Genomic DNA, 24,938 nt, shown 5'->3' with positions numbered 1-24,938 from the left:
GTCAGGAGACTGGTGTTTGTGAGAAGATAGCAAATGTCCTACCAATAGGATGTAACTAGCAATCAAAAGATTAACTCTACCAACACTTTATATTTACAAAACAATGTTGAAATTGTAGCCTTTATGTATTTGTATAAATTGGAACTAATTTGCACAGCGGCCATGTCCATGTCCTGAATTAGCACCCCTTTAGAATAGGGAGGTCCTTATTCAGTGTCTTGACTACGTCCATGTTGTTATTTAGCACTCCTACACTCTATTTGCAATCGTCACAGGCTCAACGCGCTCGTTTATTCCACAAATATTGTAGTAACAGAGTAAATAGTTCATTGGATCATGTTACTGCCCGGTTACTCCTTTTATTCCTTCAGCTACTGTAAATACTCTGTGCCACAATGTCCAGGAATCATAATTACAGGTTCCTAATGTGCATGTATTCAAAATTTTACAGCAATGTATAATATCCATATACACAATATGTATAATACACTAAATGGTGCCATATATACAAAAAGTCAGATAATACTTTACATTGTCATTGCTGTTGAAGATTGAGCTTATATTGGTTACTGTTAATTTTATTACATTTAAACACATAAACCAAATATTTAAAAACTTTAATTTTTGTGAGGCCTTTCAATAGCAAGCTATCTTCGTCAGACACATTTTTGCTGTTTACAGAACACTATTATCCCTCGAAATACTTCAGAATTTTTCTCCATTACGAGGTTAATTTGGACTGTTGTGTGAGCATTTTAAAATAAGAATAGTCAGATCGGTCAGCTATCTGGCCAACAACAACAAAAATCATCTTGTTTTTATTTCTGTAGATAAAGTCTCAAATAAATTATTTATTAGTTTAGTCAAGTAAGCTGCACTGGCTTAAGTTATATTTATTTTTATATTATGTGACCACATGTGTTACAACATTTTACAGGTAGCAACAATGTGTAAATTAAGCATATTATTTATGTTATTCAACTACAATATACTCAATACATTACTCAAATAACGCCCTGATGATGACATGGAAGTTTTTCTCTAATGCCACTGGTTATATCATTTGTAGATTTCTTTTCATCCAAGTAAGTTTGCAAGTTAACTCAGTTTATAGGTAACAAACATTAGGTAACAAGAATTAGCTGTTATGGCATGGTATTACTTTTTGCGGAAACAGTTTTTAATATAAGAGTACTTTGTGGTTTTTTATTTTACTGATTCTATTCCGTTTTCAATATGTAAACGTATTCCGTATTCAACATATTGAAAACGGAATAGAAGCAGAATTTAGACATTTCGTGAATTGAACTCTTCAAACAAAACAACTCCACATTAGTAATCACTAATTTTTATCTCCGAGACAGCAACTCCATGTAAACAAAAGCCTGTTATCTCTTTACATTGCCGTATTTAATCTAAAGTAACTCATTAACTAAAATATTAGTTTAATTGGCCTTTGCAATCAAAGACATACAATGTTGAGTGTAATAAAGAATTTATTTATATGCATAGTAAGGTTTTTAGAAGATATATCAGACATTTTAGGTAATAGGAGTGACAATTTACAGCTGGACCTTGCTTGTTAAAATATGTTATATCCAACATTTTGTTAACATGTAAATAATTACACTTTTTTTAATGTTTAGAAGCTGTCAGAAGGATTACTTTCATAACCACCCTATTTTAAATTTTTTATTTTTCTTTTCTTTTCAGTATTGAAAACATATAGCCTATGCAGCTAAACATCGCATGCCTATTAATTCGCTCTAAATACTAAATTACGTTATATTTAATTATACACGCATACATATATTATACGCACACACACACCTCACGCCCCCTTCACACGCACCCTCCCCCCACACACACATAAATCGTTGCTGTGATTATTGCCATAATTTTTTAATTGTTCATATAGTTGGTGTTATTTATTTGTTGCTAGTTATCTTTAAATATATTATTGCTTGTTGTACTGTATTATAAGATAATTTATCTCTTGTTGAATCGGATTTTACATTTGTTGTAAAATGGTGTATGCCGTATATAAATAAATAGATAAATACAGTTAAGAATTAATACTTTAAATAATCTTAAAAATAAAACTGAAATCAAAATTCAAAATAAATAGGATAGGCCTAACGGTTTTGATAATTAAAAAGTAATGTATAGGCTATAATAAATAAAAATTATAAATATTTTAAATTTTGAAACATATAATTCCAGAAATACAAGAATATAAAGTTGTTTAAAGTTCATAAAAACTTTTGCACTTTGACTTAGTATATGGACATAAATAATTAATTCTTTGTTTAAAGCTTTTTACTGAGGAATACACCAATGCTTGAAACACAGTGTTTTATTTTTGTACCATTAATGATAGAAAATATACAAAAACCAGTTATCCTTTGTAACATATGTGTTGAACACTTTACTTGCTCTATTGGAACAGTACAGTAATGCATTTAATGTATGAAATAACTGGGAATTATTGAAACTGAGAAGTCCCTTGCCGTGTCTCTGCACTGAATAAGCACCCTCCATGTGTGACGTAAGAGACGAGGAGGGTGCTTATATTCCTGGGAGGTGCTAAGACAGGTCAGTATTTTATTTTGTGATAGATGAAGCTTTATGAAAGTTCATTTGTTGTTCACACCACAGTGCCCATGGTACCGTCACATATAGCCTAAATATTTCTTTGTACTGAGGATTTTTTTATACTCACTATTATTACTTACTGACTAATATGAAAAAATGTTTAATTAAATTTTGACATCTAAGAATTAATACCAAACAGATTTTATTTAATATTGTATTTTTTTTTATTTTTCTTGACTGATTACAGGTGCTATATTTAAATCAGTTCTTCTAATGACAGCTTAAAAGGAATTCCAAAATGTCTCAAATATTTCGCTCTAACTTTGGTGATTATAATAAAGATTAAATATTACAGCAATAATAACGTTATTTCCTGATGATACAGTACCAGTATAGTAAAGCTAGAGGCATGAACTTACCATTATCAGCATTGATAATACCACTGACACAACAGAAGTTGCATCAGAGAAATTCTTATGTGGACTATATTAAATTATAGGGTAGGGTACGATAAGCGGACCCGGTTTTTTATATCGAAATTCGCAAACGATATTACTTAATCATAACCATCGATATAAACAATCGATACTGATTGAACAATTAACTTAAATAATCTATATCAACAGCTGTAAACACTTTCAAATAATATACGTAGGGTATATTATTTGCTACTAAGAATACGTATAATAAAAGATGTCTTTCAATAAACACAAAATTAAGACACTACAAAACAGTTGCTCTGCCACAAATTACATACGCAAGTGAAACAATATTTAAAACAACAAATACTATTGCAATAGATAAGGTTCTTAAGATGGAGAGAAGAATAGTCAGAAATTGCTTAAACAAAAACTATCAAGTAGACGGAGTTTGGAGACTAGCTTCCAATGAAACAGTCTACAAAAATATAGAACCTATTACAAGTATAATAATTAAAAAGAAACGAATATCATTCCTGGGGCAAGAACACCTGAAAATAGAATTAGCAGGAAAATAGTAGAAAAACTGTGGTATAGTAAAAGTGACATTAAATGGATCACAGAATTAAAAGAAGATATGAGAGAGTTACAAATTACAGTAGAGGATTTAAAACACAAGACAAACACATTAAAGATATGAAATGACAAACACTCTACACTACAGCTGAAAAGAAACAAACAACGAATAGGAAGAGTGGTTCCGGAGGAGGAAAGGAAATTACGCTCGGAAAGGATGAAGAAATATTGGGTGGATAAAAGAAGAAGGACTAGAAAATATAAAGTGACTAAAGTGGTCCAATGTAGGCCATAAAATTATGAATAAAATATACGTAGGGTAATATTTCAATTTTACATAAGTAACATTTGATTATTAACAATGGCTCTCAATTAAAAAAACTACACAGCATTGCTTTGAAAGATGATAAGACATGTTTTCGTGGCTTCAACATGTTGGACTCTTACCGAAAAACCCATTATGTGAGATCATGGGAAAGAAACAACTGTAACTGTGAGAGGAGCAAGTATTCCTAATTCCGGTTATAATAATTTGTTTGATCACTGTAAATATTAAATTTATATTTTAATATAAACATACTTAATTGTTATTGAAGACTATAGAGACTTTTATATCGATTGATAGTCTAGGATTTGAGATGTGAATATTAGGTAGGTATCGATGATTACATTCTTCGATATAAAAAACCGGGTCCGCTTATCGTACCCTACCCAAATTATATATAAAGTTTGATATTACTAATCAAATATAATACTAGAACTACTGTAGCCCATTGATAGTTTCATTCTCTATACTGTGTCAGCAAAGTATGACATCATCTGACAACACTGTTTGTACCAATTATGCCACAGTACCATTAACTAATAGTATTTAATATGTAAACTAATACACAATGTTATTATATTTGATACTATCCATCTCTAAAGAGATTGATTAAAAACAATTCACAAATTATTTAAGAGCCAGGGATGTGGCACTTCTATATTATGCTGGGCTTCAAAGTCTGCAAAAAGGGCAACAAATTAACCTTTCAAAAATGAATCTCATTTGCTACTATTAGTAATGATGTATCTGAATGTCATTTTTTAATTTAGCCTACTTCAGTAATGTTCCGGAACATGTTTAATGTTATATTGCTATAAACAAGGTTCATTCGCTCTTTGTAGTTTATTTAAATAGATGTTTAAAATAAACTCAAATAGAAGAAACAAAGCTATACTTTTAGTAGTAGCTATACTTTTTAGTTTCTGCATTTAGAATAAATTAGAAGGGTACGACAAATTTCCACAGGGATTTTCCTGCCAGTACTAGTGCTTGTACAATGTGAAGAGAAGCAGTAACCAGCAGTTCCTGCTTTACATATGTGAACAACTTCCCGCATTAATAAATTGATTTATAAAATCTAACCACTGCTGGTGGTTAAATAATCTTTATTAGGTACTGTGTGTAAAAATTAAATCTATAGCCCTAAGCCCAAAAGAATTTAACCTAAAACAGCAAAGCTCAAGTTCAAGTAATAAATAACTGACAAAATATCACATCAAGTTAATACTTACACAGCTTAACCTTAATTTACCTCCCTATTCCTAATTTTTCTTTAAGTTTCTAAAAAATTTGACACCATGAACAACCTGATGGCTAAGGTTAAAGACCTTTCAGGGTCTGAGTTAGAAACAATTTCAATAAAACCAAAGCACTACACAAAGGATGTTACTAATTAAAAAATATACATATTAAAACCACTAGGAAAGTATGAAACATCGGTTTTAAATTAAATATAACAATTTCTTGAATATCACTAGTCACCAACTAAAGTAGTTTCAAACCTAAACCGAATATGAAGATAACTATACTTCTTGTGTTAGTTAATCAAAAAACATATTATTTTGGAGAAAATTTTCAGTTGCGCGGGAAAGAGGCTGAATGACGAGGCTTACTTGATCTGTGATTCTTTGTTAATGTACTAACACGTAATGTATTAATACGTGTATTGTAAAATCATTTTTCTATGCTTCTTAGGATTTCTTTCGTGAATCAATTTTATTGTGACGTTGCCGTAATAATTAAAAATTAAATTGAACTAACGTTATTTAATAGATGAGGCCATTTTTTTATTTCCTCCTCAATTAACATTAATTTCGAATAAAGCTAGAGACTGAGTTATATATAATAAATAACTTGTATTGCAATTTTCTAGGCATCTGTCTTCTTATTTAATGAAAAGCCAAGTACTAAAACACGTAAGATTCAAAGAGCTCAATTCGCATTCTGGAAGAATAAAATTAAGCTCTCCAAACAGTTTCAGTAATCTGCAAAATTCTGAAAAATAATTTATCTCAATTTACTGAGAAAAAGTATTATTTTTGATCTACAGTTTTAAGGATAGCAAGTTTCCTCAATTGTCCATTTCTCGTAAGTAGATCGACTATGCCAGATGGTAAACTTCCGCTTAAGGATAGAAGATCAGATTTTATGGTGTGGAAAGATGAATTAATAACAAGTTTACTGATCCATAAATCCAAAATCATTCCCCATCTTCTGGTATGTACAGTGTAGATTCAGTTTAAAACAGGCTCGAAACACAACTCAGGTAATCTACATAACGGTTGAGGTCCTTTGTTTGCACTCCTGTCCAGATGTGCTCCAGGGTTGAGCTTAAAAACGTATAAGCACATTTATCTCAATTGAGAACATCTACAGTATAGAATTTGCTTTAGCAAAATTTGACCAAAGCCTGACTTTTCTATTGAAGGTTAACGCAACGGCATTAGCTGAAATCACGTTAAGGGTATTTTCTCTCTTTTAAGCCTCGTCTCTTAAGGCTATGCTGGCTTGTTTTGGCATCGTATGACTATTAGTCCGCTCATATCGTACTTGGACTTGGACCTCCTCGGGATTTGAACCAATGATCTCTGAGTCAGAGAGCTGTGAACATATCTCTAGTCTACGTAGGAGGTCATCGTTACGGTAGTCTTATTACACCAAGGGTAACCATATTCCCCCGAGATTCAAAGATCCATTGATTATAGTAACCGTGGTGTTAAATTTAGCAGTGTTAAAAGTAACAATGTTATTTGCGTGGTCTTTTTTAAAAACGTTTTACATTGATAAGCCATACCTTATCATGAGCAATTTTTATATATAATTATCATCGTGCCCGATATTGACTAGATGTACAAACATGTGTATAACTCATATACTGCATCGTTATTTTATCTGTAAGCTCTTTTAACAAAATTCGTTATATTTGTAGTAACATACATCACCTTGTGCTTCATCTACAAGACCAGCGTCAATAAGTCTCCACGCAAGTTTTAGGAATGTTCCGGGCGAGCATCATGGTATAGGTAACAAACCGAACATAACCTCAAATGTCTATACGTATGTACAGTTTAAGGACGACGACGACGACTGGACAAGCAGACATGTGGAGGTATTGTCTACATACGCAGAGCTAGATATTTCACTCGGAAACATCAAAATCTGTCAACAAATTCAACAGTTTGAAATCGGCCATCTGGTCTTCCAAATACAGAAATTATATTTTTTAAACTTTTCAAAACTCTTGTTTGGAATATTATCGATGGTACTGATGGTAGACTCAACGTGAGGCAGCCGATTATTTAAAATGTGAGAGAGGAGAGAGAGATATAGGGAGGGATGGAGGGAGAGAGAGTGAGGGGGAGAGGAAAACATTTGACATTTTATTTTACCTGCCCCGGTTTAGACTAGAGGTGCACTCTTCCACCGGAACAGGCATCAAACAAATACAGTTAGTTGTACATTTGAGTTGTGGTTATAAATGAGTTAATATGTTTTACAAACAGTACCATGTTTGATTATAGATGAATTTATGCTTATATTTATGGATTTTATATTAATCACACATTTAACTAAGACAATAAGTCAACGAAGTACTAACAAATACATACTTACATCTAAAGTAAATCAGTACATGTCCAGTTTATATAACGGATATTTCGTTGTTGAATTTGAGGCTCTGAATTAAACAAAAATTATATTTGAAGTATTGAAAGGTTAGGTGATTTTAGTTCAATAATTTCTGACAAGATATAATCGCTTCGTAACGTGGCTTGAAAGAGGCGCCATGGCATGTCCCCTTGAGAGAAATAACTACTTCTTATATAGTTAAACTGTCTTAACTATTGCAATTGTAGGAAATTATTGCTTAAATTTGAATTACCCGTGATTCATAAATGTATAAAAAAATTATTAATGTAATTATTAATATTAATTCATCATGCCAATTATTTATTACCAAGTTCATACATCAAATTTAAGTTATTTTTAGTACAAACCAATTATTATTCTATAAATTGTTCTAAGAATAAATAAATAACATTTACTTCATTCTGTTGCTGCTCTGTGATGGCTCAGTTTCTAATTCATCCTGACGTGATTATTTTTGAGTAATTTCTTTTAATGCAACATTTTTGCAACAATACAAGTTAATTTATCGTTATATTTTAACTTAATGGAGCCGTCTATTACATGTGCGTTGTAATGAATTTCAGAGGCTGCTTGTCTTAAAAAATACTCTATAAAAATCATTCAAAAACTACAGTTAAGAAAGTCATGTAAATCTGCTTTTAAAGAATTAGAACTTCTGACCTTGCCTTGTTTATATATATTAGAAATAATATTGCATTGAAAATTGAAATGTGTATCATTTGAGGGAAACGATTACCACAATCATATCACTCGATATAATGAAATCCCAGACCTTAGCAACACAGACTAAATTTAATTGGAAACTTTCTGTCTTAAGCAGGAGTTACATTTCATAACAAATCTCCAGAATAAATCGAATCAGAAACCAATGAAAAATCATTCAAAAGAGACCTGAAAAAAGTGTTTGTTATCTAGAGCATTCTATACACTGGATGAATTTAATGGAACATAATATTGTATAATTAAAAAATTCAAAATTTAAGATTAACATTTCATAAATGTAAACAATGTTATCTTCAATTATTTGAATATCTCCGAGATTATACTAATTTAAATTTCATTTTACTTAATTGTAAAAGCAAGATATTAGTAGTATCCTTAGTTAAGTATTTAATTGACATTGATATTATTACTTAATGTTGTTAAATATCAATAAAATTTTTTGTTTGCTTAGACTAGGAATAGGGCGTGCATAAAATATTTGGTTGGTTATGAATAGCCAAAATTTGAAATGCGATCGAGTGTATTCGTAAGCACGTAAGTCAATGAGCTTAAGATGAGTATTCAACGTGTTCATGGAGCATCCTGAGGAGAAACACTGCATCAGATTGCTATAACCTAGTAGAAAGAGGGAGAAGTCCAAGCTCATATTTAAGACGTTTAGAAGGAGCATCCGAGTGACAATAACCCAATTCCGTTCCGATAGTTTAAAAATTGCTTCTAAATGCTTTCATGGCGTTCTCCTTGACAAACTGAAAAGGTCAAACAAAACCACAATATTCTAACTTTTCCTTACGTACAATAAATAATCTGTAACGATTCGATACTACGACCATTTCTTGAGGATCTAAAAATATAACTAAATTATCTGAGCCTTTTCGAATTGAAGTTTCTTTCATCTCGGGTATACTTTGATTACATTTTGCACAGTATCTTGAATATTTATTATAGATTTAAAAAATGTGATTTGTAAATCCGCCGGAAGTTTTCTTTGTCTTCTTCTCTCCTCGAGTGACGATTCTCCTTGTCCATTTTGATGGCTACTGTAATTCTGGGTTATAGTAGTTTGGTCGGTGAGAAAAATTAAAGAAAAGATTCAATTGTTCTAATTAGAAAATGAAGGTGAGTACTTCAGTACTAATCCTATTTATGTTAGTAATTATTAGCAATTTCTGTACTCCTTCGTAAACCTATTTAGCTTACACAATGCCGCTTATCGTATTCAACCAAGCAGTTGAATTTACACGTGTTCTATAGGGACACAATATATTAAGATTTCTATTAATTATCTTTTGACTTATTGATAGTTTATAGTAATTGCATTATTAGCCTGTTCGGTAATCAATATAAACTAGAGAGAAATTAACCATAATTCTGAAAGTAAGCCATTGGGATATTTGAGCCTTCAACTGCTTATTTATCCCCAAAATTGCTTTATATTAGCATGGTACTTGGTTGTTTTCAATACAGTTTGGTAACCCTCATCTTCTAGAGGGTATCCCATTTCACATATTCAAATCTTAGTTGGGAACCAATTGGTCAATTCAATATACATTCCCCCACCTCTTGTTACTTTTCTCTACTTCTATCCTCCATCTTAACCCTAGATCTGGCGGTCATTTCATCCTGTAGTGTCGGGCTGTTTTAGAGCTTCGCGCAAGGGTTTAAAAAAATTGATTAAAAAATAACAGAAAACTTTTTTTACTTTTTTTTTGATATATGAAAGTATATATTTTTGTGTTAGTATGAAACAGAATTACACTATATTGTAAAATTGGGGTAGGGTAAGATAAGCGGACCCGGTTTTTTTATATCGAAATTCGCAAACGATATTAGGCCTACTTAATCATAACCATCGATATAATCAATCGGTACTGATTAATTATTTTGAACCATTAAATAATGTACATCAACAGCTGTAAACACTTTAAAATAATACATGTGGGGTAATATTTCAAGTATTTATAAGAAACATATTATTAAAAATGATTGTCATGATCACTGTAAATATTAAATTGGGTAAAGTAGCCTACGATAAGCGGACCCGGTTTTTTATATCGAAAATTGGCAAACGATATTACTTAATCATAACCATCGATATAATCAATTGATACGATTAATTATTTTGAACTATTAACAAATAATCTATATCAACAGCTGTAAACACTCTAAAATAATACACGTAGGATAATATTTCAATTTTACATAAGTAATTCTGATTATTAAAAATGGCAGTCAATCTTAGAAAACTACACGACGTGCTTTTTTCGTGGCTTCAACATGTTGGACTAGTACCGAAAAACCCATTATGTGAAATTTGTGGGAAAGAAACCACTGTAACTGTGAGAGGAGTAATTAATATGGTCATCTTCAGTTTTCCTAATTTTGGTTATAATAATTTGTTTTATCACTGTAAATATTAAATTCATATTTTAATTTTAAAACATATGATTGTTATTGAGGACTATAGGTACTTTTATATCGGTTTATAGTCTAGGATTTTAGATGCGAATATTAGGTATCGATGACTATATTCTTCGATATAAAAAACCAGGGTCCGCTTATCTTACCCTACCCATTAAATTCATATTTTATTTTAAAACATATGATTGTTATTGAGGACTATAGCCTAGATACTTTTATGGTAGTGTAGGATTTGAGATGTAAATATAGGTATCGATGATTACATTGTTCGATATAAAAAACCTGGGTCCGCTTATCGTACCCTACCCTAAAATTTTTTATTAAAAACTTTTAAATCAAATATAAAATTTATGAAAAATATTTCTTAAATTTGGGAGGGACCATACCTAGCAAATTAAGTTATAGTGAGGAAATATTTAAAAGTGAGATAGCCATTCTGTGTCAAATTTAATCTGGTTTCAGAAAAAACATAAATATTATACACATTTATGAAAGCATCATAAAGCTATACAACAAAAAGCAGCGATGCGCATAAATTCTGAAAATTGAGTGTATAGTAAGACTTTGGTAAAACAGTTTTGTTAATTTGTTAATACAATTGTCAATGAATACATGTTATCTTGCATATTTTCTTACTCAGAATGAAATAAACTGTACAGCACCAATGAAATAATTTCCATAAATTATTTTTTGAAAAGTAAAAAAGTTACATTTTACCATTATTCAAAACTTTTGCAAAAAAATTTCATTCAGTAAAATATAAAATGGGTTTGAAAGCTTGTAATATATCAAAATTTATAAATTTATGGTTTATAAGTAATGGGAAATATGATGTATTTTTAGAAAACCATAGATATAACTAAATATATGAAAAAAAAATACAAAGTTTATAAAATAAAGTGTAATTTTGTGGGTTAACACTACAGAAGCGGCAGTGACCAAGTAAGATTTTTAGTTTAGACCTAGTATATGTATAACTATATTTATAATTCTACATATTTATAATTAAATATTTATAACAGTAGGGGTGTTCACAATACAGAATGTGTTGTCGATAAATAAAATATAATTTTTTTCAAAGAGAAGAAAATTGCTTTTAACTTTGAATAGGCCATATAAGTATTGAAATGTAGGAAAATTTATGTTTTCCAGATTAATAATTATGATGAGTTATGCTACATAATTTTGTACTTGTTTTTGTTAATGATAAATTATATGTGGTTCCCTAATACTCTTTCATGTTAGGAATAGCTATTCTTGTTGTAATATTAGTATGTTACCAGGGTAAAATGTTCAGTGTTTATCTGTGTGTTCTATGGTTAGAACACTTTACTACAGCACCAGATGTCCCATGCAGTAACCTTCACTGCCTTGTGGATAACCATGGCATCTTTTACTCAACTACCACGTTGCATTAACCCATTGCGGATCGTATTGTTTTGGCGCGCGGGCACGAATTAATTTACAGTCAGCGGCTGCACGAACAGCAATGGTGTGCCACATCGTATCGCTCGCTATTGTATACTAGAAAATTCAGCTGTGAAGGTATTTGTTCAGATGGAACATGTGCCTGCTGGGGTATCCGTGATGTAGGAACGATAACACGTGAGCAAGGTTCCGGGGTAGCAGGGATGATGTCTGAATCATAGTATAAATAAAGCGGCTCGGGCGAAGCGATTACAACATCCGGGCCATCGTCTAGACTAAACCCGCCAACATGTACGTCTGCGTCGTTTAGTTCTGTGTCACTAACCTCAAAAGTATTATAATAACACAACTGAGGAAAACACCCAATCAGAAGCGCTAAAAAGCAGAGAGTAAACTCATATGAATGATTTTTCAACTTAGACATACAACTGCGATCTGTAGAATATTTATAAAACTTGGGATTATACCGACCACACCCAGACATGAATCGTTATTTCACATTTCGTTTCTACTGATTACTAGATTAGCGTAGAACAATATTTCGTCAATATAAAACAGGAATTGTCTTATCGCAAACCCCTCCCCATCCTCAGACAGAGGTCAAAGTCGAGCGTCTAGTAGATAACGTGATTGCAGTCTCGCCGCCCGTTCAGCTGGTGCATCGCTTTGTTGTACTTCCGTGTTTTACCTCTACATTTCTCCAAACACAAAAATTCAACAAAAACAATCATTTACCAAACTAAACTCTTTATTAAAAAAACACTAAAAACTTGTTTTTATTCTTGATCACATTCCGCCACCCAAAATGCGAGTGCCTCCGGCCATCAGCGCGGGCCTTGGCAGCACCTTCGGTGCTGCCCCGCGCTGATGTCGATGAAAGAAAAACATCCCTCGAGATAGTACCTATCAGTAAAATATCAAATTCTAGAGGGGCTAATCAGAAATATAAATTGAATTGTAATGGAAAGGCAATTATGTACCGTGCAAATCACGTGATGCCGCGCGGCCTGCCGTAATCAGGATTCTCGAGAAAGATAAGATAACAGCGACAACAATACCGATCACAATACCTGGAAATGCTTGTAAGTTTGTAATTTTGTAATTGAATTGAAGAGTTGTTTTTTTTTCGTTCTATCATGTTTGTTTCTATAAATTTCTATTTTTGTGTTCTTCATACTAGTGTGGTCGGTATAATCCCAAAGTACCACTTTTGAAAACTCTAAACGTAGACCGTTGTTAAACACTCTTAGTAGACAAGTGAAGACGATCGCCCGATCTATCAGACATTAAAAGAACTATTTGGAGGGAAATTTAAAAGCAGACCGCTTTTGCGACCTGAGCTCGTCATCGTGCCGTTAGGCCCGGCCGCTGCGTGATGAGCCCAGCTCGTCAGTGATCCGCAATGGGTTAACTCTAATACTGTCAATTAGTTTTGAAATTTTTGTATATGTTTGATTGTGCTGTTATTTGACGTGAGCAGTTAAAATATTAGGAAATTAATTTATTCCTTTTTAATTGATCGTAGTGTTTTACTGTGGACGAGACATGAATTCCTTTTGTTAATTTATTTCTAAACAGAGAAAAGATATTTATATCTGATTAGAGAAGTAGGTTATTTATAAGTATAAAATAAGTAGAATATTTAATATTACGTACACACTTGGAATGTTGTGGTTACATTATTTTGATTATTTATTATTAGGTTAATGTATGTTTGTTTGCATTACAGTATTTTAAAGTTATCTTATCTACACTGGTAACTAGATTCACTTTAAGAACCAATTGCAATTGTTCTCCTGAACAAAACATTAACCTTAGTTTTAGGAGATGAAAATCACAAAGAATTTTACAAAATTTAAGGTGAAACTACTTTTCTGGCAAAATAGAAAGTTTTGTTTAAGATGAATTTACAATATTTGTTTGATTTTTCAAGTTGTGTTTCTTAGCTAGTATTAATGGCTGGAGGGATTTGTAATCAGACCCTCTGGAATTTGATATTTAAGTGATGGGGACTATCGTGAGGGATTTCTTTTGTTTGTTGCCATCACTTCTGGATAGCACTGAAGGTACTGCCGTAGCCTGCACTGATGGCCAGAGGCACTTGTGTCTTGCAGATGGGCCTATAAACTTTGGTATTATAAGGAGGCCACTTTGTTTAGAAGAGTTTTATCCTGGGACCTAAAAAAACTAAATTATCAGAAAGAACAGACTTTATTTGATTCACTATGAAAATTACATGTCATTATGTATTACACATTAATCGTAATAATGTACACGCACATTAATTGTACATTAATCAATTCTTGTTTTCTGTCTCCCAAAAGGAAGTGAAGTCAGCGAAAAGGAGGCCACTTTTCCCCATTTATTACTTGTTATTTTGCGATATAACTAGGTTTAGATTAGGTTATCACTAATATGTTACTAGTAGCACCAAAGTTATAGATAACCTTTACGAGTGCTTACATGAGCTTGAATTTTGGTACTATCTTGAGGGATGTTTTTCTTTTTTAGCCAGAAGTTCAGGATGGCACCATTGAAGCCCATACTGATGACCAGGGTCATATCAAAATTATAGAGGATCTGATTACAGATACTAGTGGTTTCGACATTAACATCATCAATAACATACTTCAAACAAAGAATGCATTCTTGAATTATCAACATTATGTTATAATCATTGTATTCTCTCTTTCATATTATTACTCTTTGTCTTGGGTAAAAATTTAAACATGTTATTTTATATGATGTTTAAGTAGCTTGCCCTTTCTGTAATTAACAATACCAAAATATTTATGAAACTAATACATTGGAGTATTGATGTACCAGACATAACGTTACAAAAGAGTTATCCCACTGACAAAGCAGACGGACTGCCCTTAGGACCTTTTGTTAATAGCATTCTTGGACCAAGAGAAACTTGTGTACTAAGTTTCAAGTCATTAGGGCCTCTCTATCAAAAAAGTAAACAACACTATTTTAAAGCCTATTCAAGTCTTGAATAATGGAAGCGAACCAAGATTTAATATTACTTGGAGTTAGTCCAAGTAACCAACAGCCCTTATAAGTGTCTACTCAATAATATTAGTTTTCTGTTTTCAGCTCAACGTCTCCTACCCGCCTGGGGGCACCCAGAAGCTGTTTGAAATCACTGATGAACACAAGCTGCGTATGTTCTACGAGAAGAGGATGGGAGCTGAGGTAGAGGCTGATCCGCTCGGTGATGAATGGAAGGGATATGTCGTCAGGATATCTGGTGGCAATGACAAACAAGGATTTCCCATGAAGCAGGGTGTTCTCACCAATAGTAAATATCTTTTACAATACTAATAGCACTATTTAGATAGTTTTTAAGTGAAATTGTCAATGTACAGCAACTTGGTTGTAGTAGCTTACTTGATTAGAGGGTTATCACACAAATTTTGAGATACTTGCATACGTATTTCACAATAATCTTATCATCATTTGTTCCTAAAAAATTAGGTGGTGTTGGTTGGATAGGACATCCCATTATTATTATTATAATGCATTTCGAAGGGGTGGTTTGATGTTCTTGAGAGCATTTTCAGGCTAAAATTCCCAGTTATTAGAAATATTGTTTATCCTATGAACAATAGGTATATAATACCTCCAGTCTTTTTTCTTTTTTTCAAAGCACTATCTTGTGTGACTGTTTTTGTGGTAGTATGAAGTCTGAAGAGGTCGTAATATACTTAATATGAATATTCAGGTACTCCTCATTCCACTATTACTCTAGATCATATGTATTGTGCCCTTGTGTATGTGGTTCGAAACTGCAATTACACTATTTTTAACCCACTTTAGTGCTACTATCGCACTGCGATATGTTCATTTTTTTTTAATTGCTGTAAAACGGTTTATTTAATTATTCCGTGATTTTCTTAGTACAACGTAGGAGATTTCTCTACGCACTGGCTCTATTTTGTAAGCCTTTGAGTAGAATGAAAAATAACAGCTGATTTTGTCAGCTGTTGCCGCGCTCTCGCCGCACAGTACTTTGTTGTAGTTTTCGTCTAGGTTAGTTATTGTTCGGCCGCAACGTATTGTTTAGATTTGTGTTATATATTCACTGTGTGATAGATTCTTGCTTATTGTGTGTGTATTTTCTATTTCATTATGAGTTGCTACAGTGCCTTAGAGCATTTCAGGAGGCCCGTAGGTGGAGGCAGAAGAAAGAGGGTAGCGCAGCAATCTGAATCTGACTCTTCTTTAGTCAATTGTAAATCTATATATATAAAAGAAAAGTCGTGTTAGTTACACTATTTATAAGTCAAGAACGGCTGAACCGATTTGGCTGCAAATTGGTAGGGAGGTAGCTAAGAACTGGGAGAAGGACATAGGATACTTTTTATCCCGTTCCCGATTCAGGATTCCGCCCCACTGGTCACTAAAAGTTACAGAAATACCCGTAAGAAATGCATTGCAGCAAACATATGTTATTAAGTGAAAGAGCCTTTTCAAATTTAATCAGCTGTTCTTTGTTAACATATATAATGCGACAAAAGAAATATATGTTTATATCATTTAATTACTATTTTAAATTTATTTACACTTATAGTTTGAAAGCATAGAGTAAGCTTAAGAGAAACAGCAAATTTTGTTTCAACTGTGTCTGCAATCAATTTAGACGCAATAGACTTTACTATCCAGATAATACAATTCAAATTTGACGTAAAAATTCACCTTTAACTGCAATATTTATCTAATATAAACCATGCTTGTGCTTGATCAGAAGAGCAATGGAGATATCAAAATTACTATCTTACGTTGGCTACAAATTAAAGAATGTTATAAAACCAACCTTATTTGTTTTTTTTTTGACAGAAGTAAGGTTCTCAAAACTCTGTGTGTACATATTCTCTCGATCGAGACAACAAAGCAAGCTCAATCATGGCATCGGAGATATAACTAATTTGATCCAGAAGTGATACACGCGCAAAGCTTAAAATAAAAACCATACGCAATTTCGCGTAACATCTGAAGCTCATAATCATTAGACTGTAATAATATGTACCTAAAATATGCCTATTTTCGTTTCAAAATTACATTGAGCGCCATCATTTATTACATTGTATGTGCGCTAATGAATTCCGACTTTTTGACTCCTGTCCATGATGGTCTAATATAGTTCAATATTGTATACAAAAGTCATAGAATATTGGAGAAAAATTCCAGTTATTTCATATGTGCATATTGGGACTGTTTTAAAATTTAAATCTTAAATAGATCATGAGCTTGGAGTATCTGTCAGTGACTATCATTTATCTCAGAAGGGTAATAACGACGTTCAAAAGAAATATGCCTCCTATGTCCCAATTTTTCTGTAGGAAATCGTGTGTGCGAAGCCGTTGGTAACTGGGTATCTGGTTGTAATTGGTATTTTACTGAAAATGAAGAGTTTTTGTTATAAAATACTACGAATTTATTGACGAACTAGCTGTTACCCGCAGCCAATCGCGCATAATTGCTTTTACTAAGTAATATAAGGACTTCGGTTCTTAAGATTTGCGTGCGAAGCCGTGGGTAACAGCTAGTATGTATATAAACAAAAGGACCATAATAGGATTTGATTTACTATTCATAATTATTATAACAGACATTTAGCTTTTGTGAGGTTATATATACATCCAAACCAATATTGTTTGAGAAGTGTTTACTTTGAATGTGTCCATTGTGCAAATTTTGGTGTGCGGAACATTTTTTTAGTTTTTATATTTTGTGTGTTGTTTTTGTTCAAAAGGCTTTGAAGTGACATTTTTATTGTTCACAATGAAATTTGAAAATTTGTATATTTTGAAATATTTATAATCATGTTTTAAAACGCATTTACAACCTCACCATCTAAAAAAAAAAGAAAAAATTTACTATTCATCAAGACTTTTTTTAGAGAAAAGTAGTAATTGTTTTGAATTATCTTTATTTCCTAAAGCATGTTTTTCTGAAAAGAATTATATATAACACATCATCTTTATTTGTAAAGATTGTATATTTGTATCTAAAAAGTGGCTTTTAAGAAACCATGTTTGTTTCAAAACAGCTCAGCACTTTAAAGTGATTTAATTACCACTTGGAGGGTTAAGCTTCATCACAGATTATGTCCATAGCAGTGGAAACAATACGTTTTGGTATAAGTTTTAAGGAATCCGAACCTTTTTTTTTTTAGATGGTGGTGTCCCATTTTTGACAATTCTTGACAGAAATTACTCATACTGCTGAACAAACTGAAGAGTTTTGATGGAATATAGCATTAGCCTTAACTTGATTACGTGTGAATTCTGATTATTCTTCAACTTACAAAAAAAATATCTAGAACAGAAACTATTCTTATGGCTTATCCTTAGTTTTGGGTTGATCCTTATATAGTGCCGTAGAAAGTTCTTATGGAAACATGCACAACCATTCCAGGCAGTATGCAGGTATGTTCAAACACCTGTGTATGTTCGGTTTGTGCTACATTAATTCACAAACAAGGTTTATTGGCAAGTGTCTACTTGGCAATAGGTCAAATTGTGATACAAAGCATGAAGTAATAATATCTCTCTAAGCTTCCTAACACCTTCTTAATTAGTTTCTGCATGTGTTTTAGGTTCATAGCACATAGGCATGACTAGACGATGTTTGAAACTGTATTTTAACTAAACAGGATAAGTGCATCAGTTGGTGATAAGTACATCTGCCTCTTAAAGGAGAAAAATTTAAAGAAGCTTTTCATGGCCCAAAAACTTATATTTATTCTTGTAACCTACCAGGCAGTGTATTTTGTCTACAGTAATCAGATGATTAATACTACTGCATATTCTAGTAAACATTTGCAAGCCTCTATTCACAATGGCCAGAGTGAGTCTGGTATTGTTGTATGTTCGTATGATGAAATTATAATTATGTTTGCATGTATTACCTGAATAACTATGTGGAAATCACACACTGAGAACATATAACATGAAGAAATCGTTAATAAAAGATTAACGTAATTTTTTAAATTAAATTTGAGAACTTTTTGATTGATTGGATCAATTGTGTTCATTGTAGTATGTAATTAGAATTATTTAAACTTAATTACTTGTTTCTTTTGGGTGTCATAAACGTATACAGAGCAGAAACCGGCTAATGTATTGGGTATGTCAAAATTCGTCAGAGTTAACCCATTGCGGATCGTATTGTTTTGGCGCACTGGGCACCAGCGGGCACGAATTAATTTACGGTCAGCGGTCGCACGAAAAGCAATGGTGCGCCACATCGTATCACTCGCTATTGTATACTAGAAAATTCAGCTGTGAAGGTATTCGTTCAGATGGAACATGGGCCTGTTGGGGTATCCGTGATGTAGGAACGATAACACGCGAGCAAGGTTCGGGATGGCAGGGATGAGTCTGAATCATAGTCTAAATAAAGCGGCTCGGCGAAGCGATTACAACATCCGGGCCATTGTCTAGACTAAACCCGCCAACATGTACGTCTGCATTGTTTAGTTCTGTGTCACTAACCTCAAAAGTATTATAATAACAACTGAAGAAAACACCCAATCAGAAGTGCTAAAAAGCAGAGAGTAAACTCATATGAATAATTTTTCAACTTAGACATACAACTGCGATCTGTAGGATATTTATAAAACTTTTGAAAACTTTAAACGTAGACCGTTGTTAAACACTCTTAGTAGACAAGTGAAGATGATCGCCCGATCTATCAGACATTAAAAGAACTATTTGGAGGTAAATTTAAAAGCAGACCGCTTTTGCGACCTGAGCTCGTCATCGTTAAACCCGGCCGCTGCGTGACGAGCCCAGCTCGTCAGTGATCCGCAATGGGTTAAATTAAACAGCGCGAACTTTTAAAGAGTTAACATGTTGTAATTTTAAGTAAATAAATGTGAACTAATTAAAATTCTCATTTTATCGGTAATTGGCAAAAATAAAACACAAATATAAAGTACAGTAATACATATTTTATTAATAATACTCATATTACAAATTAAGTATGCATAAATTTTGTAAACTTGTTCAAATTAAGAATCTGATGTTTTGAGACAAATGCTGTGGTGGTACTTGTACAATATTTTGTAGCTAAGACTATAAATGTTTTATTAATTAATTTAAATATAAGTGAAAAGTTTCTGCACAACCATTCCAGGCAGTATGCAGGTATGTTCAAACACCTGTGTATGTTCGGTTTGTGCTACAAAAATTCACAACTTAGGTTTGTTGGCAAGTCTTTACTTGGCAATAGGTCAAGTTGTGATACATCTATCTCTTCCTGTCTACTTTAAATGGTCTAGGAAGTGCAAATTAAAATATTCCGTTATCTCATCTTGTCAGACATTATATCTTGTGGGTTGATGTTAATGTTAATGTAACTACTTTTTACGTGTCAGATGGTTGGTCTAAGGGTATCAGCCTGAAAGTAAACAGGGCATACCTTTTAAAACCCATAACAAAATCAAGGGTTTAAAACTACAAAAGAAGTTGGGATTAACTGGCTGGTTATGTTGTTGTGATTCTTGGTTTGTTAATCTAACTTTCTAGCTACGTTGACTCCTTGTCAATCAATCTATTTAAAATTGCATGTTTTGTACAGTATAATTTACTTTGTAATCTATTTCCATGTGCCAAAAATGCACAACCATTCCAGGCAGTATCCAGGTATGTTCAAACACCTGTGTATGTTCGGCTTGTGCTACATTAATTCACAAACAAGGTTTATTGGCAAGTATCTACTTGGCAATGGGTCGATTTGTGATACAAAGCAATAGTTTATTTTATCCCAGACCAACATTTCTTGATCACAAATGAGAATTAGTTTCTACCATGTTTTATTGTATGTCAGGTCGTGTTCGGCTTCTGCTGTCCAAGGGCCACTCATGCTATCGTCCACGGCGCGACGGTGAGAGGAAACGCAAGTCTGTGCGTGGCTGTATTGTAGATTCCAACCTCAGCGTGCTGGCTCTGGTCATTGTGCGCAAAGGAGAGAATGTAAGTTAACTGTAAAACCTAGTGCTTACCCCTGCCCTCACCATTTCCCTTAATTGCATAAGGCTTTGGCCTTTCAGCTACTGGGAAATGGTACATTAATAACCATCTGTATGGATTTGGGCATATGTGATTACCCATGCACTTTGCTCAGTAAACATTTGGTACATTGTTGACTAGACAGTATAGTGATAGTAAGTACACGTATTGTACTGGATGTAACATATATATCTCAGCATATTGTAATAAATAATTGAAGTAGAGCCTTCTCGCTTAAACAATTTATAACCAAATATAGATGTACTATTTAAAATTCTTATTTTTAATCTTGTAGACTTAGAAATGTTCACTAGTAAATTTCCTTCCTTTTATACCATAGTACTTTCTCATAAGAAAGTTATCCTTTTAGTTTTCTTGAGTGATGTATCGAAGTCAAATCTGGAATCTAATGGATCTTCAACTAAAATTCAGATTCTAGAATTGATGGATGGGATTTTACAATCAAATATTAAGAGGTCTATTTTTTAATAATCAAAATAAGTCTACATTATAAAAACTGCACAATAGTAAAAAATAAATATTGGAGAGCGATGGACACTTTCCAACACATTGTTACACACTCCCACAGTAAAATACCACAGAGAGATTTTTCTGTCTTTTTTTGTTTGGTGAAAGTAAGGGTGGAGCGTCCATGTAATCCTCATCCCTAACTTCCACTATTTGATGTTGGGTAAAATCAGTTTGCAGCGGTCTTCGGTTTGGTACTGATCGATCATTAAGTTAGTGTGAACATTTTACCTAACGGTCATGTGATGGTAGGTTTTTTTTTACTGATAGGGGCAATTTGCTCACAGAGATTTACTTTATTGTTTTTTGCTTGCAATTCTGTTCTCCTTCAATGTGTTCCATTAGTTTGGGTTAAAGTAGCAGAAAAATAGTTGATTGTCATACCGAAACTTGGTAGATTATAATTGTATGTAAAAAATAAAAATACTTTAGAACCAATAATCTTTGCCATTGGTTATATTTTATGTTTGGATGTGACTATTTTACAAGTATATTGTGTGATAGAATTATAATATTTGTTTACGTATTGTTACGTATCCGAATACCTTTGGTTTAAATTGACTGTGATTGATTCTGTAGTGTAAGTACCAGCTATTTTTAGAAAAATATTGGGAAAAATGTTCCCATAATGATTTTACACAGTGGTGATGTAGAATTCTTTGTCAACAGGAAATACCTGGACTCACAGACAACACCATCCCCCGTCGATTGGGTCCCAAACGTGCTTCTAAGATTAGGAAACTGTTCAACTTAACCAAACAGGATGATGTAAGGCAATTTGTAATCAAGCGGCCCCTCCCTCTTAAGGAGGGAAAGACAAAGCAGAGGTATCGTGCGCCGAAGATCCAGCGTCTGATCACTCCTGTTACCCTCCAGGTACAGTACCTTTTGTCTCATTAATTGTTTTATACGCCATCTTTTATTAAATATTTGCAATTCTGTAATAATTTATTATACATTTTGAATAAATAAACTACGAAATTCTATTTGCAGTCTAAGACTTTCATTGTTTGTTGTATGTTCGTATGATGAAATTATAAATATGTTTGCATGTATTACCTGAATGTCTGTGTGGATATTGCAAACTGAGAACATATAATATTTAGAAATCATAAAAAAGATTAACGTCATTGTCAAAATTAAATTTGAGAATTTAACTTGCACATATTTTATTTACGTGCTTCGCCCGCAATTTCTGTGCAACACATTCCATGTATTTCTTTGAACAGCTTCCACAATTTCAGTAACACTTGAACTATTTTTGATTAATCTAGGTATTCTAAAGTCGAAAGTTCAGAGTTTTCTTAGTTAACGCACTTGTGATGTAACATGATAGGGGCCAATGATATTTTAAAAGTGGAATTAGTCATGTATCGTGCCAGAAGTTGAGCAAAAGTGTGGATAGTTATTTCAGGTTTTGCATTTCTAGTTTAAATTAATTATATTTCCATCGCAAAATTAGCATATAAATATCTAATAGGGACTATTTTGAAGGTAACAACATTAATGTAAAGGAATAAATAAATTTTGTTCAAAAATGAAAATTTCTACTACTTTTTGAACATACATCTTACAACCATTTACAGAATCAGTACCTCTTTTTAATTTCAGTAGTATATGAAACCATATGGTATTGGTTGCAATTTTTCTTAGAGCGATTCGACTCTTTGACCAATTAAAATGCGTAAGATTTATAATTTTGTTGTTAAGATTAATGTTTTTGCGGTATTGTTATTTTTTACTCATATTTCATAGTTGGATGAGGCAAGACCAGAAAATTTGTACTGTTAAACATAGTCAGTACTTATAATTTTCAAAATGCGTAACATATAGCTTTCACTAGTGTACAAGTGGTAATGAGACAAATGTATGTCAATGTGACTGTTCCGGATGTGATGAACCCCAACTAAGTAGCATTGTATTGAACAATGTCATGTATAAAGTAGAATTCTTTGACTTAAGATTCCTACCCTTTTATTTCGAACTATAAACCGAAGATTTACACCACTATTCCATCCATAGTATTTCCTTTTAAAATCTGTTGCATGTGGTATATTGGTATAACAGTGCTTAAACATTGTAATCGTTATCGGGGAATATGAAACACAAGTGTAACTCTTAGAGTATCAGTAAAGATGTATTGAACTGATTGTGTACATAAACATAGGTCAATGGGGGTAATGCTGAAGTGGAGTCTAAACAAAATTGTATCTACTTTCCAGACTTGTATATAACAAATTGTTAGGCAGGCCTGCTGATGAATAAACTATAATATATGTTTCCCCTTTCAGCGGAAGAGACACAGGCTTGCACTGAAGAAACAGCGTTGCCTGAAGAGGAAAGAGCAAGCTGCTGAGTACGCCAAGTTGTTGGCACAGAGGCAAAAGGAGGCGAAGGTACGCCGCCAGGAGGAAATAAAGAGACGTAGATCAGCGTCTATGAGGGACTCCAAGTCTTCTGCTACTAGTGCACCTCACAAATAAATAAAATTTCCATATTTCATTGTTTTATTGAATAAAATGTGAAAATTGGTACATATTGTAGTTTAATTGAGTTAATACTGTTCTCCTCCCAGGATGTTTTTTATTGTTACTTTTCATATTGATAAAAAATGTAGAAATGCCTTGATGATTGATTTTAAGAATAATCCTGTTAGTTTTAATATTGATGTCTATTTAATTTTTAAGTGAATAAAAATATTCACTATCTAATTAAATTTTAAACAACAGTAACTTAAAAGTCAGTGCAATGTAACAGGGCACCAAAGTACATGAGAAGTTATGAGCTCTAATAATAAATCCAACTCTTCTGCTGTAAATTAGTTATAATATGCATTTGAGCGAGGCTATTATGGAGAAGAAGTTGATATGGACTCAGTCTTTTTAGAGAGGCATATGAGTATTATTTTATTGTACAAAAATACAGAGGTACATAAGTATGATAGCATTGCTATTATAATTTTTCCTATATTCTCAGGAAGGATGGTACCAAGGGGTTGTTCTTGACTTTCATCAGCCTGCATGAAAGTGTATGAATGGCACACTGCAAGATCTTTCTTTGAACATGTAGGCTAGGTGTGTCAAAATTATTCTGTTTTTTAATGAGAATGAATACAGTAGCACCTGCATCATATTCTTGAACTGCCAGATGCTTACTATGGTGCTGCCAGGGTGAAGGTCTCCTGAAGATTCTCTTAAAAACCACAGTCACTCAAGTTGTCATGTGACAATGGTGGTGGAGCTCTCCGCAGAAATG

General features: G+C 32.8%; 2 protein-coding genes across 2 annotated transcripts in view; one reads left to right on the top strand and one right to left on the bottom strand.

The window, feature by feature from the left end:
- LOC124366797 (chromatin assembly factor 1 subunit A-like) overlaps nucleotides 1-5,464 on the bottom strand; it is a 51,506-nt gene extending 46,042 nt beyond the window's left edge. The window contains exon 1 of the mRNA XM_046823399.1: nucleotides 5,148-5,464. The gene's annotated coding sequence lies outside the window, so the exon portion shown is untranslated. The remainder of the gene's footprint in view (nucleotides 1-5,147) is intronic.
- A 3,817-nt stretch (nucleotides 5,465-9,281) lies between these two features.
- Nucleotides 9,282-24,217, top strand: LOC124366011 (40S ribosomal protein S6-like). Its single transcript, XM_046822202.1, has 5 exons — nucleotides 9,282-9,405; nucleotides 15,235-15,439; nucleotides 20,974-21,119; nucleotides 22,353-22,559; nucleotides 23,975-24,217. The coding sequence occupies exons 1-5, from the start codon at nucleotides 9,400-9,402 to the stop codon at nucleotides 24,164-24,166; spliced, it is 756 nt and encodes a 251-aa protein (XP_046678158.1). The 5' UTR covers nucleotides 9,282-9,399; the 3' UTR covers nucleotides 24,167-24,217.
- The last annotated feature ends 721 nt before the right edge of the window (nucleotides 24,218-24,938 follow it).

This window comes from Homalodisca vitripennis, chromosome 7, assembly GCF_021130785.1.
Source record: "Homalodisca vitripennis isolate AUS2020 chromosome 7, UT_GWSS_2.1, whole genome shotgun sequence".
In the NCBI taxonomy this organism is placed as follows: domain Eukaryota; kingdom Metazoa; phylum Arthropoda; class Insecta; order Hemiptera; family Cicadellidae; genus Homalodisca; species Homalodisca vitripennis.
The sequence above is the reverse complement of the archived record's forward strand: the minus strand, read 5'-3'. Positions and strand labels throughout refer to the sequence as shown.